Raw genomic sequence first — 17,875 nt, 5'->3', positions numbered from 1 at the left:
GTTTGACAAATAAAATATTATATATAGTACAAAAAATTATGTTGAAATTAAAGGTACATGAAATTAATCCTAACAACAGTGTCGACCATGTCATTACAATGCATACAAACTGTTTTTGAAAAATGACCTTCACATAGATGTCCACAATTTTTGCATAGCTCATAGAGCATGCTTTCTAAGTTAATGCTCTAAATGTAAGCAAGAATTCGAAAATATTTAACCTAGTAAGAATGAAAGAAGGTATAGGTTATGATTACAAATTTAAAAAATTTGTGCAGTAATTAAATTAAATAGAGTAAGTTTATCGTAGGCATGATTGTATATTTGGATATTCATATTCTCTTTGAATTTGCTATCAACAATGCTTGATATTGTAAAATTGCTTGACCTCAACCACATAAATAACTTTCGAGCACATGTATCATTTTCAAACCTACAATTTTTTGAAATACACGTTGATAAGAGTATGAAACAACATGAATAGTTTGATATAGTGTTACTGATGGAACTCACCAACTGCACAGGTATCGAGCAAAATCTAAATTGTGATTGATATACAATTTGTTAGCTCCAATTGTACAAAGTGATGGTCCTGCATAGTATGGTTATATTCACAAAAAAATATTCAAATTATATAGAGTATAACTAAAAGCATTTGATTTACCTCTGAAATTTCGTATGCAAATACCACATGCTAGTAAAATATTATTTTTTATAGCAGACTGATATAACCGTTCACCATCATCATTAGCAAATTTATCCCACAATATGAATCGAGCTATTGTCAAACTGTGTTAACAAAATTTTGTTTTGTGCAAATCTAAGTTCTCTAAAAATAAAAAATTTTAAAGAAGTCGGGATTTGTTAATTAACCTTTTGTCAACCAATAGTATCTTCCGACCAATTTTGTTATTAGTATATGTCTGATAGTATGAACCAACAGATACAACTAAACTAATCACATCTGTAATAAATAAAAAACTTTAATTAATAGCATTTGAAATGCATAAATTTAATAAAAATGATATTAATTGTAATGACGTACCTATCAATTGCAGATCATTATTCATGTATTGTTCTATATGTCTCAATTTGACCAAATTGAACTTGAAACGGGGATGGTTGCACAATCATCTAAAATCTTCACTATTTTTGTATCATTTTCAAATAACAACTAATACTGATGTGGTGCAATCCGGTACTTGGTATCTGCTAGGATTACATGTATATTCTGAAACAAATATATCTTACCTTCACGAAGGTATTCTCCAAAAATACTGGGCATGCTACTGCCTCTTATTATTCCTTGCATGACAAATTTTTGATAATTTTTAAAAAAATTAGTAAATATTAAAACTCAACATAATAAGTAAGATATGATTTGAATAATTACCTGATCGTGAATAAAAAGTATTTTGATGCACCATGAACGCTGAAGCACTCCAGATATCATCATATCAATCAATCTAAATAATCTAACCTTTACATTCCATGTACATCTTTGAAGGTCCAGAGAAATTAGAGGTATATATCGAATATCTGTAAATATTGAATAACATATTGATTAATTATTTAAAAACTATAGTTGACACAGATAGTAAAATAAAATGCAAATGCTAAAGATGAATATGAAAGTGTCATTTATTTACAATACATAAAATATAAAGGCAATACATGACAAATTTTTATTATAAAATGATGTGTATAATTTATGAAAGATTCTCAAAAACCTCTCGATATACAATATTCTTTGTGTAATTCCATGGATCATTATCTCTATTAACAATGAGTATTTTCAATCTAGATGGAGAAGTAGCACGGGAAAGAGCAATATAAAGTTGACCATGAGAAAAAACAGGTTCAGGAAGGTAAACACCAACATTGCTCAATGTTTGACCCTGACTTTTGTTAATAGTCACTCCAAATGCTACTTTCACTGGAAATTGCCTCCTTTTAATTGGGAAAGGAGTGCGTATACTCTGAGGTGTTAAAGAGATTCGAAGTATCAGTACTAAATCTCCAAGATTGGATCACCTCATAACTTCTGCTTTGATAACTTTATCTCCCAATCTAGTAATGATAAGTCGCGTTCCATTGCAAAGACCCTCTGACTGATTAAATTTCTCAAACGAATTATGGGTGCTCCTTTTTTCAATTCCAAACGATGATTTGGAAGTCCAGAAAAATTCAATGAGTTCAAAACTTCAGGAGAATTCATGTTTTCAACAATGTCTCCTTCGGTGGCACAAAAAGTATTAGCACTCATGTATGCATGAAATTGACCGGGAAGCATTGACATCAACTTGTCATTTAATTTATCAACATCACAAGTTTTTGGAGCCAAAATAGCACGTTCTCTGAGATAACTGCTATCATTATATGAATTTCTCAAATTAGGATAGACAGAATCTACTAACTTTGTAAAAGATTCACAGTCATTTTTTATGAGAAATTGAGATGGTATCTATATCCAATTTGCTTCCCCAAATTCTGTAAGTAAAATTTTCCGTGCCTTTCCTTCATCAACTGACAACAACCAATTTGTAAACCATGTTAATTGTCAACGCATATTTTGATAAAGATTCGAACCCATCACCCGCATATTTGTTTTAAGATGCAACACTGTGCAGTGATTCCAAATAGGAGATTCTTTTATGGTAGCTAATACTGTTGCTTCTCTCCTACCCTTAGGAACAATGGGTAATGTTTGGCAAAAATCACCACCAAGAATAATTAATTTTCCTCCAAAAATCTGATTTTCAGAATGATTATAATCGAATCTCAGAATATCATTTAATGTACGATCAACAGTTTCAAATCCGTATCGATGTGCCATTGGAGTTTCATCCCAAATAATTAGAGATGCCTCTCTAATTAGTTTGGCCAAATCAGAATTTTTATTAATTGAATAACTAGATAATTCATCCAAATTAATCGGAATTTTAAATCGCGAATGTGTTGTTCTTCCACCGGGCAACAGTATTGCCGCAATGCCTGATGATGCAACCGAAAGAACAATTTTTCGTTGAGATCTAATTCGAGCAATCAATGTCCTCCGTAAGTAAGTCTTACTGGTCCCACCACTTCCATATACAAAGAAAAGTCCTCCACGATTTTGTGTGTATGATTGCATAATAATATCATATGCATTTAATTGATTCTCATTTAATCCAGCATACAAATCATCGAACAACTGTTGCTCTGATAGAAAATCATAATCAAGTTCCTCTCTTATCAGCCTATTCATGGAGAACTGAGCATTTTGAAAAGATGGTAATGGCATCTGTGGAAAATCTCGTAAAGAGAAATCGTTTTTATTTAAAATGAGTTCAATTTCAACTAATCCCAAATTTTGTAACTCATCATCACCAATACGAATTTGAAGATTTCCCATGTCCCTTCTAATCTGATAAAGTAAATCATCTGTCATATTTTTCCAGTGACGTTGCCATAGATTGAAGGGGTTACTTATCTCGGAGTGCATAAGTATAGTACAGTATATGCTTCGCAACTTTTTTGCGGATGCCTATATAAATGCTTCAGTCAAAGCTTCATTCCACTCGTTATCATCATCAAGAAGACCAAGTGCTGCACATGCTGCTTTAAAAGTCGGGTGTACAATTCCATTAATGGTACGGATATGTTGAAAACTTTGAACTCCACGAGTTTTATGAAGTAACATTGGCAAATAATAGCGTTCGTCACAGTGGGGATGTGCGTATGGCAGTCGTCTAATGCACTTACCACTCAATTTGGGCTCCCATTATCGTATGTTTTGCTTCTAGGTCCACTTACTTGGAAACTCGACAAACGTCAAATTTCTAACTGAAACATTATTTGTATTTGTTTCGAGCCATTTGGTCAACATGGTGTCATGTATATTTTCACGATCAAGAACATGATAAATATGATCATCATCATTGAAAATCACAAATTGATTATCTGGAAGATGATACTGCAATCTAATCACATATGGATACTGCCTTTGCATTTCAAAATCAAATATCTTCTAGCATGATTCAATTGACGATAAATATCGACAATCGAGATATTGTATAATCTCATCAACATTTTTATAACGACGATGCCCACCTTCATTTGAGTGTAAAACACTATTTTTATTCTGTACGTTTGCTCTATCAACCCCTTTATTCATGTATTTGTACAGATATTTAGTGATATCCAGTTGTGCGACTTTAGTCACGTTGATATGGACATCAAACATGACAATTAAATCTCGATTATAAGAAATAACCCATCTATTGTCAAATGTGAAACCATTGATGGTCACCTTCTTAGATGGATCATCTCGACGCTTGTATGACACAAATCGTAGATGGATCGTAGTTTCATTATAAAACTTTTTTGGATAGTGTTTAGAAAACTTTTCATTCGCCATACGTGGAGCATTTGGATAAGCATCACCACAGTGTCCATGTAACATACACCTAATAACCTTATATAAGCAAGTGGATCAGCATCTTTATTTGGTATTTCAGCACAAATGATGTCATCAATAATTTGTTTTGGAGTAAGTGGTTTATCATCTGAAGCTAATGTCAGAGTGATATGAGTATGTGGCAAACCACGTTTTTGAAATTCAATGATAGAAATGTCTGCACGTATACATAGATGTTCTTTAGTATATATAAGAATAATAAGATGTGAAAATTTTTTTAATTTAAAACAAAGTGAAATTTTTACCTGCAAGTACTTTTCCAAATAGATTATTGATCTTCAGAACATCCATTAATTTTTTATGCCTTATTCTGAAAACTCGAGCAGTAATATCGGGCCTGTCTTCAACTTTTTGTCCCGATATTCTTGTCAACTCTTGTTTAATTTCTGGCCAATTCGGATTGCAAGTAAATGTAATAAAAATATCTGGATTTTCAATTGTCCTACAAATTGCCATTGCATCTTGAAAATGTTGTACCATATTTTGGATTCCACTCGAAAATGATGATGGTAAAATAATTCTCCTTCCAACTGCCGATGCATCCGTATCTCTGGCAACAACAACATCTTCCAAACCTTGATATACATCAGCCTACAATACAGACTGATGGATTTTCATGAAATTTAATCTGTCGTGTTCAATTGCTGCATAGCAATCAACGACAAACTGTTGGAATAGTTTAACACCTTTTAGAAGTGTATGACCTTTATTGTATTGAAATTGAATCCGAAAAGCATAAAATTCTCGGATTGAAACAAATTGTCTCTTCTTACTAGAAGAGCGTGAAAATTTTATGCCACATCGCCATCCATCTATTCCGTAGGGAAATAGTAAAGGATATTGTAGTGACATGTAAGATGGATAAGTCTCCTTAATTCTTTTCAAATTTCCATCTCGAGTAACAACTACAATATCACGATGTGTAATATGCCCACTATCTTCACCTACGATTATAGCAGCAACTTCATTTGCAGTTGATTGGATATATTGTCTATCACCCCGAGCACAAATTATTTGTACTTGAAGATTCGAAACATTTTGATTTCGAAGCATGTCTCTAGCATTCTGAAATACCTGTACATATGGGTTGATCTCATCTAACATACTATGTAACCCCTCAACTATGGATGCATCAACTCCAATTGGTTTGCCATCATGACTATTTAGAAGATTCATACGATTTTGTAACTCATTATCGGTATAAAAATTTTGCAGTTGTATGAATCTACCTAATTCTCCAACAGGTGGTAGCAGAGATCCAATTAAATGATAATTTTCTCCGCTAATTTGCAATGAATACGGTCCAACAGAATTAACTATTTTTTCCTCCCATAGATGTAAATCCAAATAGGGAGTTCAACAATATTTTTGGCTATTTGAAGGTTAATTTTTAATTATTTCTTTTAATTCATTGGCATTCGTATATTTTTTGATTTAATTTCTTATGATTTTTTTGTTATTTGGATGTCAAGGGGCTGATATTCAAATTAACCTCATAATCTACTGCCATATTAACTAGTTAAATATGTAACTGTTTGATTGGTTAATACTAGTGGTAACTAGTGTGATTGGTTTCATGTTAGGGAAACGTATGATCTAAGTTAAACAAACTCTAGTAGCATACTTATTGGTTAGGGTTGGGCTTTTCTAGTTTTTAATACAATTAGAAAATTAAATCATATGGTCATACCGAGAATTGTTTCTTGATTAGGGAAATAGTTAACGATCGTACCTTGACTATCGATAAAGTAAGAAAAAATTGGTTGTCAGATTTTGTTGATGGTTATAACCAATCTATTAATGAGTAATTAATCTATTCTTACATCAATGATCAGTTGTGTGAATCATATCTAAAATGTTGTATTCTTGATTAGAGTCGTGTTTATTATTGAATTAATTCTTGTTTATTTTCATGAATTATTTATTAATTAGTTATTTTTGAATCAAAATCCCCCATAATTCTTACTATAGAAGAAACAAATTTCTCGCCAATCCTTGTGGAGATGATTCTACTTGTTGCTCTATACAAAATCTTTATTTTCTCTAGTAAGACTTTTACTACTGTGTAGGGTCGACACCTGTCAAAGTGTTACTCCAAACCCCCATCTCTCCCTTTTTATATAGTATAAATAAATATAAATGTCAATCATATAAAAGACTCAATTAATGTTTATTAAGAAGGGAATAAAATCGGGGAGAAGGAATTGGTTGGATGGCACTGAAGGAGAGAGTGTAAATGAGAAGTTCTAGGTTCAAAACTTTCCACCTAATTGATCCCTAATTGCGCACACGTTGAATGTACCCTTAACACTAGTCTATACAATAAGCATCACTGTGTGATAAACAGTATTATTTTTTAAAATTCCTAATCTATCCTTAATGATAAGGTTAAATTTGTCCCAGTATACTAAACAAACTTCCCCACAATTAGGAGAGAGTTATTTGCTGTAGTTATTTGTTGAGCTTATCCAATTTTTTACACTAACTCCCAACTCCCATGTAATTTGCTCAGCTTCCATCATAGTTCTCTACAATTATCTACATTATAAAAAAATTTAACCAATAAGAAAATATTATAAAGGGATAATTTTGATAAATATGCTTTTTATTAGATGCAGACACATTAGGGTTGCCTCAAGCACTAGTATATATAAAGAGAGAGTATTGGATTTGGTGTAAACTTTTTCTTTTGTCACTTTTTAAATTTTCAACTTTACCCTCATAATCACTATATTATATCTTTACTATCTGATTACATGTTGCCCATGTTGCCAACCAATATAATCACAACTAATTTTTATCCATACCCACCCACAAACATTGCAACCACCAAATTAATTAAAATTTGATTAAAAAAACTTTAAAAAGATCAAAGTTTTTTTGTGTTTATGAAAATTTTATATTAAATTCTTCTATATAAAAAGCGATTGTTTCTAAATTACACACTGATTGGGTATCCTTGTCACTAGTACATATAGAATACAGAGAATGTAGAATGTGCATATTCAATCCATTGTGATCTCCCTTTAACGTTAATTTTGGTCTAGATATAGAACTACTATTAAAAATGGAAATGAAATTAATGAAAAAGTCAATTCACACAGTTTTAGGAAACTCACTTAGGGTTACTCTTCACCAGAAAACGAATACGTTTTAATCTTTTCTTAGCCACAAACAATTGAAAAAGTCGCCTAAAATTGTGTAGACTTTAAATACTCCAAGTTGTACTAGGATTCAACTTTCCTTCTGAAAGAAACGTACGTATACGCGCAATTGTTCAATACAAGCTAATATAAAATACGGGCTTCAGTTGGTAAAGCTACTACCATCTTCGTTCTTTCAAGGCTTGGCTCTATTTTGTCCATCTTCTTCATTGATTTGTTACTCAAAATCAGCATTTTCTCATGGAAACCAGCCAACGTTTGTTGGAGTTGGAGATGCCTGTTGGGTATAGATTTGTGCCCACTGATGAAGAGCTGGTCAAGTATTATCTGGCTAACAAAGTACTCTACAAACCTCTCCCGGTTAAGATCATCCGAGAAATTGATGCCCACGACCTCTATAGCAAACATCCCAAATGTTTAGGTACATCTCACTCTGTCATCTATATTCTTCTACATATGGATTATACGTTAATTCTGTATGGATAGCGCATGTAACATTAGTCTGGAAAGATTTGTAGGGTGCTTTTCAGATTTGTAGGGCTCTTTTATATAGTTGTTATGGAAGTTGCAAGAAGTTGCAAAAATTTTGTTATTTTTAGATGGTAATGCTAGTTGTGTAACGTATTTAACAATAGTTTTGGTACATCAAGATTACACTTAGGTATAATGAGACTACACGATGATAGGTTATAGATTATACGTTATACGTTGTGATTCAAGAAAATTGCAAAAGATGGAAAGGATAAGAAACAACAGAATTGCAAATAACTCATGACTAGAATTGCAACAATCTAAACTTACGTTCTCCCTTCTAGTTCATTATCCATCTTTATTCTAGTATACATCCCGTGATAATTCATTTATTTCCAGTTTCATCAATTTCCGCTTCAGGTCATTTATTTCTAGTTTGATCAATTCCTGGTTCATGACAACTCCTAGTTAAGTGGCATCTTCCAGTATACATCATGGTTGCAATTTTGTGATTTTGGAAATAAGACTAAAGATTTCACTGAAGTTTTTGTTTTTTCTGATGGAATGGTTTTTTTTTTTTTTGGTTATGTTTACAACTCATTGCGTTGAAATTTGTTTTTGCAGTGGGAAATGGTACTTTTAATGATAATGAAAGGGAATGGTTTTTCTTCATATACAAAGATGAATATTTTCTTGGGAAAACAAGATCAACTCGGATGGTTGGAAATGGGATCGGTTTCTGGAGATTCATTGGAGAAGAAGAACCAATTCACAATTCAGAAGGAGATATATTTGCTTTCAAAATTTATTTGACTTATTTTTCAGGTTCTCCACCACATGCTAAGAAAACACATTGGAGAATGGAAGAATACAGATTGCAGACTGAAATTAATGGCAGAAATAAGCAAGAGGTAATTAATTAACGTGAGACTGGAATATTATTTTACAAGGCAGATTTTGGCATCATGTTTTCTTCTGTTTTTTAAGTCTAATTTTGTCTGCAACTTGTCAGTTTTTACCTATTTGACAAGAATTTCAAGATATAGAACTTTCTAGCATTGCTAAAATTAAAATCTACAAAAACATGAAGTTGCTGAATGTTTTTCTTCACCTTACTTCTAAGAACTGAAACTATTTTCTTTAGGGCTGTTAATTGTCCTTCTTGTTTTTCTAGTTTTCTCTTCAATTTTATGTCCTACTCATTTTCCTGCTGATAGTAAGCTTGGTGTTTTTCGTCTTATACATTGTCATCTAACCTATATTCTCAGGTACAAGAATGTATACTGGCTAGAATTATACGTGGGAGAAATTACACTGATTCTATTTAGTTGTAGAAGAGTGATATGGTGATTATGGGGAATCACCCTTGTTCTTGTCATTGTCCAGTTCTCCTTATTCAGCACATTTTGAAGTTCTAATAATAGTGACTGTTCTGAACTTTGTAACAATATATTACTTCTATATTTTTGTAATAATAGTGATTCTCCTTATTCTCCAATCTTGCCCTTTATATTTTTTAATTTCCTTTCTTGTTTTCTAAACTTTGTAAATTTTGTTATGCTTTTGTAACAATAGATTGACTTGTGCGTAATTATATTGATAAGATTACTTATGAAAGAAGCTAAATTCACACTTCTGCATCCTAAATCCACACCCCTAATATATTATTATTGAGATTTGAAACCCTTTAGCCGAAATATAGTTTAGATTCAAGAACCGGATGTTAAGTCTTTTCATTAGATAATGTTTAACTGTTCTTTTGGCAGGATGGAGTTTGAAACCCTTCCATGAGCCAGTTTCCAGTCATCAGATATTTGTTTGCTTGATTTTCATCCCATCTTTAAACAAACATTGGCATCCAATGGCTAGGTTACTCCCGCAGCCAATTTACAATGTTCTATGGGATACACACTCATCCAACGACTAAGTGACTAACAGACTAAATTATTACTCTTATCCATGCTAAAAATTTAGCTTATTCAGAAAGATATCCAACTGTTCAGACTTTCAGAGTTTCTAATACAACAATTTACAGCTCAAAGAAAGTGGAAAATTTTCCTTGATCTCTCCTTGCTACATAAACCATATTGATAAATTTGTACATCAAGTTCATCGGGACTTCAAGATTTACTGCTCCTCCCTTGATAGACTGTTTGTAAGTACTTCAGGACCTGTAAAACTGATGAAGTACTGAATATTGTAGACTTCTTTTTATGCCAGAAGTTCAAACTTTTCCTGCCGACTCATTAGAAGCTTCAATATCTTTTTCTTCTGAATCTGCAAACTTGAGGTAGTGTTCAATATGTTTAGTAGTAGTATCAGAGCTGCCAGATCTTCTATGAAACCATCGTCGAGTTGTTTTAGGCTTTCCTTGACTAATTGCAATGGCAATGTCATTGGGAAAGAGGTTTCGAAGCACGAAAGCATGGATGATTGTTGTTACGAGTAGTGCAGTTACTGTGAGTGTTGCAGTTACACATAGTATCACAGTTAAACATTTTGTCACTACATTGGTTACCGCATTTGAATACCTGATTGTGGCAATGGCAGCTCCAGTCATTGGAAAAGTGTACGCCCACCATGCCAAAGAAAACCTACATTAGACCAAAACAAAAAAAAATGAATATCAGGAATCTATAAAAAGTAGGTTGGATACAGAACTCTGGAGTTAAAAATTACACATCTTACTGTACCTGAAGCCTCGGAAAAAGTTAATGCGAACAGCCTGTGAGGAGGAGAAGCAAATGATTAGATACCTATTCTTACCAACTGAATATGCTTAGATAAAATTGTTCGCGAAACAACTTGATCATCCACTTTAACATGAACTAGCCTTGGCCTGTTTTCCAACCTCATTTTTTATCTAGAGCATAGTACTACTTTTTCTTCGACAACAATGCTCAGGAAGGTATTCGATTTCAAGGGTAGGGAAGTGGTTTCTTATCTTATAGATCCCCTCAGTCTTCAGACAACATTCATCTGAGTGTTAATGTTATAGCTAAAGCTAACCGAGCTCACCAACAAGCTTGTAAGTCCTATCCATGCATAAAATACTCAACATAATTGAGAATGCAAAGCACATAGGTTTGAGAAATCACATAATAGAAGGACTAACCAGCGATAAATAGAGGAACATAGCAATGAAGTAAGCAATCCGTGATCCATAATCAAAGGATCCCTGAATGTTTGCCCACGCCATAGAAGCAACACTAGGTGCTGCGACAAACAAAAAGAATACTGGGTGAAGCTCCTTTGGAAGTGTCTCATTTGTTGGAAGTCTTTGGTAGAGAGTGACAAATAAGACCATGTAATGAGCCAATCCAATAGCAAAGAAGAAAATAGGCCCTTCCTTTAGCCCCATGGATGCGCCAAGCAATGCCCCAACAAAATTTCCAACAACTGAGAGATGATTTGAAGGATTGGCCACCTTTGAAAGCCTCCTCTTTCCTCCTGACATCCATTGTCCATAAATTTTTAGCTCAAGACAAAAGATTGGAAACATAAGAATGTACCATAGAGTTGCATGGAGCTTTTCAGAAATTGATGGTGGAACTCCTAGAGCTAAAAAAAGAAGTGCTATCCATGGAGCAAAGAAGAAATTGATACGGATCGGGTGATAGTATTCTCTCCGAACTGCTTCAAAGTAGAAAATCACTTTCAGAAAGTAAATGGAAGAGACGATTACTACAAGAGCAACCGATATGCACCACAAAGCTAGGTTTACATCGGGGCTTATATGCAGAAATTTTGTGGAAGCAGACGTTGCAAGGGCTTTCCACATAATGGCTTGGCTGCTAACACCAAGACAGATACCAAATGAAGAGATTGAGTAGCGAAGAAGAAAGGGCCACTGCTCATCTTCAGGAAGAATTATCTCCTCAGAAGGCTGTACAGCAGAAAGTCAATGTTGCAAATCTCAGTGATGAATACACTTATGACAACCATCTCACTACACCTAGACAGATACCAAAAATAAAAGAAGAACAGAATATGCAAAGATACATACCCGTAGTGTATCAAGTTCAGGCCCCTGCAAGGCATCAAAGTACCGGTCCACAGGTAAACTCTCCACTTCTATATTCTCTTGCGGATTGGAATCATGTGTATCTTCCCTGTTCTTTCCACGTAAATTGGATATTTGCCTCTCAAGCTTCCCAGACCAAGTTTTGAAAGTGTCAAATCTTTTATCCTTTAGTCCGTTAATTGCAGGATTCCTAAGGGGACCTTCTGGATGGCTTGGAAATTTGCCATTTGCGACAACCTCATCAGATGTTGAACCTGTTGGCATTGGCTGAGAATGAAACTTTGTGGTTTTTAGTTCTGCAGCACCACCATAATTGGTTGAAGCAGCAGAATTTGAAACGTCATTGCTGAAAATTATTTCATTACTATCATTGAAGAGTACTTTTTTCGCATTTGAGGAATGATTTCCCGCAGGAGTAGATGGCATGCTAATAGAAACAGAATGCAGTCTTTGAGTCTGAGAAAGATCACTCTGACCATCTGCAGCTGCTGCCACAGTTCCCTAAGAAAATTAACATAACATATAACTTCAGAAACAATTAGTAGAGTGTAACCCAATGACAAGAGTGTCAGAAGCTTGCCGTCTTGCAAATTAAACAACAACAGAGAACTTTCCACAACGAAATAGTTGATGCAATGCCGCAACTAAGAGCATCTCAGCAGCAGAAATTCATGTTAGAGATGGGGAAAATGAAAAGAGAACCAGGTTAAGGTCCCATTGCATAAAAAAAGGACGCTGGAGCCAAGTCTATCATAATCAGTGACATTTACTTAACTCGAAGCTTCTAAGAAGGGCCTTATTATGATCATGGTTAGTTACTTAAGAGCATGCCTTTGCTTCAAGCCACTTACTTACTATCTCATTCTTTGGCTTCTTTTACCTTTAAATTAATCCTGAAGACCACGTTATACACCAAGAGGTCCTCGACGAGTAAAAGATAAATTTAATATGCAAGATCTACTATGTCAGTCACCCAGTATATGCCTTTAACATAGCTAACATACATTATAGACATGCAACACAGGTCAACTAAAAGCAATTGTAGGAGTCTGACAATGGACTACTAATATTGATGGCTCCTAGAAACAACTTAGGTCTTGACTTCCAAAAAGTCTCAACCAAAATATCCTTCTATAAATCAGGGAAGAGTCGAAACATAAACAAGACAAATGGTATTGCAGATACCAAGAACCATTTGATTGTAAAAAGATAAAATGCTAATTCTCATGACAATTCAAGATGTTAACATTATTGCCGAATAGGGTAAAATCATTAGCTTTCTATTGACTTACCATGCTTAAGGGGCTTAAACAATGAGAACACATGGCAGCTGGTTGATAATTCAGCTCACTCTTCTCCTTAATGTTATCAAATCCAGCCACTTTATTTCCAGCAATATGTTCAATCAGTGAAGGAAGTCTTTCTGAAGAATCTCTCTCTGTGAGGTTAATTCCTTCGCTCTTATCCATGTCAAAGAAGCAGCACCTATATGGTAAATAATCAGGTCAGGCAGCTCTTAACATAAGGAAGTAGAAAGTTACAATATTGGGAGTCCCATATATTGGCCTTTGGGGAGAACCAGAGATGGGTGCCTATTTACTAGAGTAAGGTAGCTGCCTGCCATATTTTCTGAGATTTAACTATTGTTATACTCCTAACTTCAAGTAGAAGCCTTGAAATTAAGTGGCAGTCCCTTCAACTATACTGCGAAACTGAATTTGGACATAAATACCCTATTGCCTTAAAACATCAGAAAGAACGTTGAATTACAGAGATATGCAGCAAAGGAAAAAAAAAGATATCTATTGTCTGACGCAAGTATATCAAAGAAACAATCGTTCAGTAGTCAACAAATAAGAACGATAAAGTTGTATACAGTAAAAATATAATTTTTTTTCGAAAATGACAATTATTGTATAACTTAATCTATTTTACACTAAAAAGAAGGGACGGACCTAAAGAGGTCCAGACATAATTCAGAGATGATTGAACCACCATCGGACTAGATAGATACACTTCGTATCATCCTAAATTTTTTTTTTGTAGTCAGACCATTTTAAATGTGACATTTTATCCCATCAAACCTTAGTGACCGGTGATGGCCACCCGCCCAAAGTCTGGTGATTTCAGTAATAAATATATTCGCTTCTGGCACTTTAAGACAAGCACAGGAGATGGGACCAAATGTTTCCTGTTTTTTATGCCATAGAATACGGAGGAGATGAAGCCAAAGGAAGAGAGAGAAGTACAAGTTCCCTAATAGATAGTATACATGGCTGTCATTCAAGAATTGACAAGTAATGTTTAGTCAAATCAATTTTTAGGACAATAGAAATTTTCGGCCAAATCAAAATCAATGTGGATAACTATTGCACTTGTTCGGCAATTCTTGGATTCTACGGCTTCATCAGTAGACCGGCCCAATGGTTCCGGACACTTCTCGACAAAAAAAAAAAAAAAATCAGTAGATCGGGTGGTCCAAAATCTACTACATTAAAGAAGTTGATCCTAAAAAATCCACAACCCTTTCCTCTTTCAATCCATAAAATGTCAAGGGGAAAACAACTAGAAAAGTCTTAGGATATTTATGAACGCACTAGTTAAATTCATCATTCACATAATCATGAAATTCTTTCATCTCATGGTGGGCTGTAAACTTGGGAGTGGGACGGGATTAGTGCCAAGAAGTCTTGATGCTAAAGCTTAAAATAAACAAACTGTTGGCCTGCTGCTCGGATCCATCCATGTGATGAGGAAACAACAAACAATCAAGATGACGATGTTGTGCATATGCTAATTAGAAGCTTCTTTCCACTTGTGGACATTACCGCACCATCTGCCTGGATCTGTTCACTGAAATGCAGCAGTAGGTGCCGATTTTGGAAAAAGGGAGAGGAAAAGGAACGACCGTCGATATGGGGAGTGGGGGAGAAGGAGTGACAAGGAAGTGTTGATAATGGTGGTGGTGGAAACCGATTTACTGAGGTCTTGAGGATGGCGGAGTGGAGCCAATAAATGTAAGGATAAGACTGATCTGCTGTTGAGGGAGCATTTTGAACTAAAAAATTAACTTCAGTGATGTGGCATATTTTCCACCTCTCGGTCTACATGTAAATCTGGTTCTACCCGTCCTAAACTTTTCCTAGTGGTTTCTGAGTCAATTTCACTGGGAAGGACTAACCTGAAGCCATCATGCTTAAATCAACTGCCTCGTATTTCCCAGGTCTATTTCTACCATAACTTAGAGAAGCAAATAGATTTGCAGATGCATTGGCCAAGCAAGGAGGAAACTGCAGCAACCAATCCCAGTCTTTTGATTCATGCCCTGATTTTGTATTCCCCTATGTTTTGGATGATTTCAGGGGAGTTGCACTTCCCAGGATGACTGTATTAAACTATGTACTTGAACCTACTATCTTTTACTTTTATTTCAATGCATAAAAAAAAAAAAAAAAACTGTCTCGGATTTCTTGGATATGAAGAGTTCAGATATATATGGACTAAATGTAAACAAAAATCCGCGCTTAAGCCGTAGCTTGTCAAAGAAGAAGATGTATCCTAAAAGTGCAATACAACATCAAACAGCAAAATTTTCGTCATATTGTTAACAAAATGCAAACTCAAAGTCTAACCTTCAGATATGCACTTTTGAAAAATGACAACTATGCAAAAAAACTCTTGACCTTCAATGTGGAATGCAGTCAACCCACCAAAAAGCTCTAGCAATGAACGCAGCGAAGGTCTAAATCCAACCAAAGCTGGTAAAGTAGCTCTTTTTCCTGTGGTAGTAGCTGTGGAGGAAAATCCCAAGCAGACTTATTATTCTGGGAAACAAATCTTGGTCTGCAGAAGGGGAACTGGAACATGTTTTTCAGCCACCGAAAGCTGTATAAATGGGATCAAGCATGCAAGGTTCTTCAAAAAAGTACGTGATTGTAACATATTCTTAAGAGATACAGCTGTTTTCTATGATGACATATCCTTTACCAAGCTCGGGAGCCATCAAATTTAGGGATAATTTTAGAAACCTCCCCTAAGGTTTCTAATAGTTTCATTTGGTACCTTCAAACTTTGAAAAATCTCACTTGGCTCTCCTACTTTAAACTTTTTTATAACATTTGAAACACCTTTTAAAATATAATATTAAAAACTCATTTTGAAAGAGAGAATACAATTTCATTCCAAATTTGCCCTTTTCTAGAGATTTCTTAATTATCATAATACACTAAATTCATCTCTTAATTTTTGGTTAATTGATCGATATAGTTTTTTTAATGAAAATTTAAAAGTTGATAATAAGATTGAAAAAACTCTTTAATAGTTTTTGTGTCATTAGTTCAAACAGGAAATGTTAGATAAAAAAAGAAAGGAATGTTAAATAACTTAAAATTACGATTGACTTACAATAATCAAATAACTTGCAATAATTTACAACCATGAGAATACCTTTTTGCATGAGATTGAAAACAATACAAACAAGTTTATGTATAATTTTTAGCACGTTGCATCATTTTACTTTCAAGCCATCTATTTGGAAAAAAATTGGAAAACTCAAAAATATGTAAAAGATTTATAAGAATTATTAAATTAACTCAAAACACTTTACAGTAAAGAAAATATTGTCTTTGTAACTTACAAAAAACATTCATACTTTTTGTTTTTGTTTTTCATTTGTTATTAATATACTCAACATTTTGGTAATAAAAAGTAAGACAACAATAGGGAAAATTTAGAATGAGGTTATATTTACTCTCTCAAAATGAATTTTTTAATATTATATTTTAAAATTGGTTATAAATGATACAAAAAATCCAAAATAAGGGAAGTAAGTGAGATTTTTTAAAGTTTGAGAGGGTCAAGTGAAGCTGTCCAAAACCTCAAGGGAGGTTTTCCGACATTATCCCTTAAATTTAACTATTAAATGGGTTGGTGAGAAAAGCAGCTACTGGCTGGAATTTTTAGTCGTTTGCCATTAGCTTTGTTCGGTTTGTACACTTACACTTCAAGTCAAATACGTAGGTTGACAATCAATAGCAGACAACTAATAAGCACGACAACATATCTGGACGGTTTTTTATTACGGATAATGAGGACAAATCTCATATTAGAATCCAGATTCTCCCCCCACCTTGTTTGGATTGTGTTTTTTCATAAAAAAAAAAAATTTACCTTTTTTAAATAATTTTTTTAATTATTATTTTATCTTTCGTATATCAAATCGTTATAACATTTTTTTTATAAAAATTCTAAAAATAACAATCAAAATAGGGTAATTGCAAAAAAAAAGAGAGTTAATACGTCCCTCAAAATGCCGATATTTCATTGAAAATCAGATGAAAAACTCTTGTGTTTCGGTTGAGATGGAATTTTGTCATTCAAACAAAAAGGACACATATGATTGAACTCTTTCACACAGTAAAGTTAAATTCCAAGTTAATCGCCTAATCAAAGCTATAAATTGCACTTCAAATCTGGCAGAAAGGAGTATTGAGGAATCATTCCATGTGTTTGGTAATATTCCACCAATCACCTTAATTAAATAAAACGGTGGAGGTTCTGGAAAAATATTTGTTATTCTTCCAGAGTTTCAGCCTACAACTGTGCTTAGAACACACGAGTAATAAACAACCAAGAGTCAAACCGTTGCAACTTGTATAATACAAGTACACGGTTTAGGAAGCTGCCAACAAACATAGGGCTGGGGACAATTTCAATTCCAGGTGTTCCAAAGCTGTAGATTAAGAAAACTCATATAAA

The 17,875-nt window shown here is 33.9% G+C and overlaps 3 protein-coding genes across 8 annotated transcripts; 1 reads left to right on the top strand and 2 right to left on the bottom strand.

Moving 5' to 3' along the window:
* Nucleotides 1–1,709: 1,709 nt before the first annotated feature.
* LOC140005619 (uncharacterized) lies at nt 1,710–5,635 on the bottom strand. The gene is made up of 7 exons (XM_072046631.1): nt 5,146–5,635; nt 4,705–5,034; nt 4,402–4,616; nt 4,130–4,315; nt 2,597–3,406; nt 2,204–2,416; nt 1,710–1,979 (listed from the first exon to the last, which is right to left on the bottom strand). The coding sequence occupies exons 1-7, from the start codon at nt 5,633–5,635 to the stop codon at nt 1,710–1,712; spliced, it is 2,514 nt and encodes an 837-aa protein (XP_071902732.1).
* A 2,194-nt stretch (nt 5,636–7,829) lies between these two features.
* LOC113740989 (protein SOMBRERO-like) lies at nt 7,830–9,515 on the top strand. Its single transcript, XM_072046751.1, has 3 exons — nt 7,830–8,044; nt 8,719–9,005; nt 9,363–9,515. The coding sequence occupies exons 1-3, from the start codon at nt 7,864–7,866 to the stop codon at nt 9,420–9,422; spliced, it is 528 nt and encodes a 175-aa protein (XP_071902852.1). The 5' UTR covers nt 7,830–7,863; the 3' UTR covers nt 9,423–9,515.
* A 539-nt stretch (nt 9,516–10,054) lies between these two features.
* LOC113741571 (S-type anion channel SLAH2) lies at nt 10,055–16,059 on the bottom strand. Of its 6 annotated transcripts, none has more exons than XM_072047874.1 (7): nt 15,751–16,059; nt 13,411–13,603; nt 12,101–12,619; nt 11,210–11,980; nt 10,788–10,819; nt 10,626–10,688; nt 10,055–10,378 (listed from the first exon to the last, which is right to left on the bottom strand). In XM_072047874.1, exons 2-7 carry the CDS (start codon nt 13,585–13,587, stop codon nt 10,306–10,308), a joined length of 1,635 nt encoding a protein of 544 aa, XP_071903975.1. In that variant the 5' UTR covers nt 13,588–13,603; nt 15,751–16,059; the 3' UTR covers nt 10,055–10,305. The 6 variants fall into 6 exon arrangements, with proteins under 6 accessions (XP_071903975.1, XP_071903976.1, XP_027124914.1 ...); XM_072047875.1 differs by having other exon boundaries at nt 10,055–10,371; XM_027269113.2 differs by having other exon boundaries at nt 10,055–10,688; nt 15,751–16,056.
* Between the last annotated feature and the right edge of the window lie 1,816 nt (nt 16,060–17,875).

Source organism: Coffea arabica, chromosome 4e (genome assembly GCF_036785885.1).
Source record: "Coffea arabica cultivar ET-39 chromosome 4e, Coffea Arabica ET-39 HiFi, whole genome shotgun sequence".
NCBI classification, from domain to species: domain Eukaryota; kingdom Viridiplantae; phylum Streptophyta; class Magnoliopsida; order Gentianales; family Rubiaceae; genus Coffea; species Coffea arabica.
This window is presented reverse-complemented; position numbering and strand designations above follow the sequence as displayed.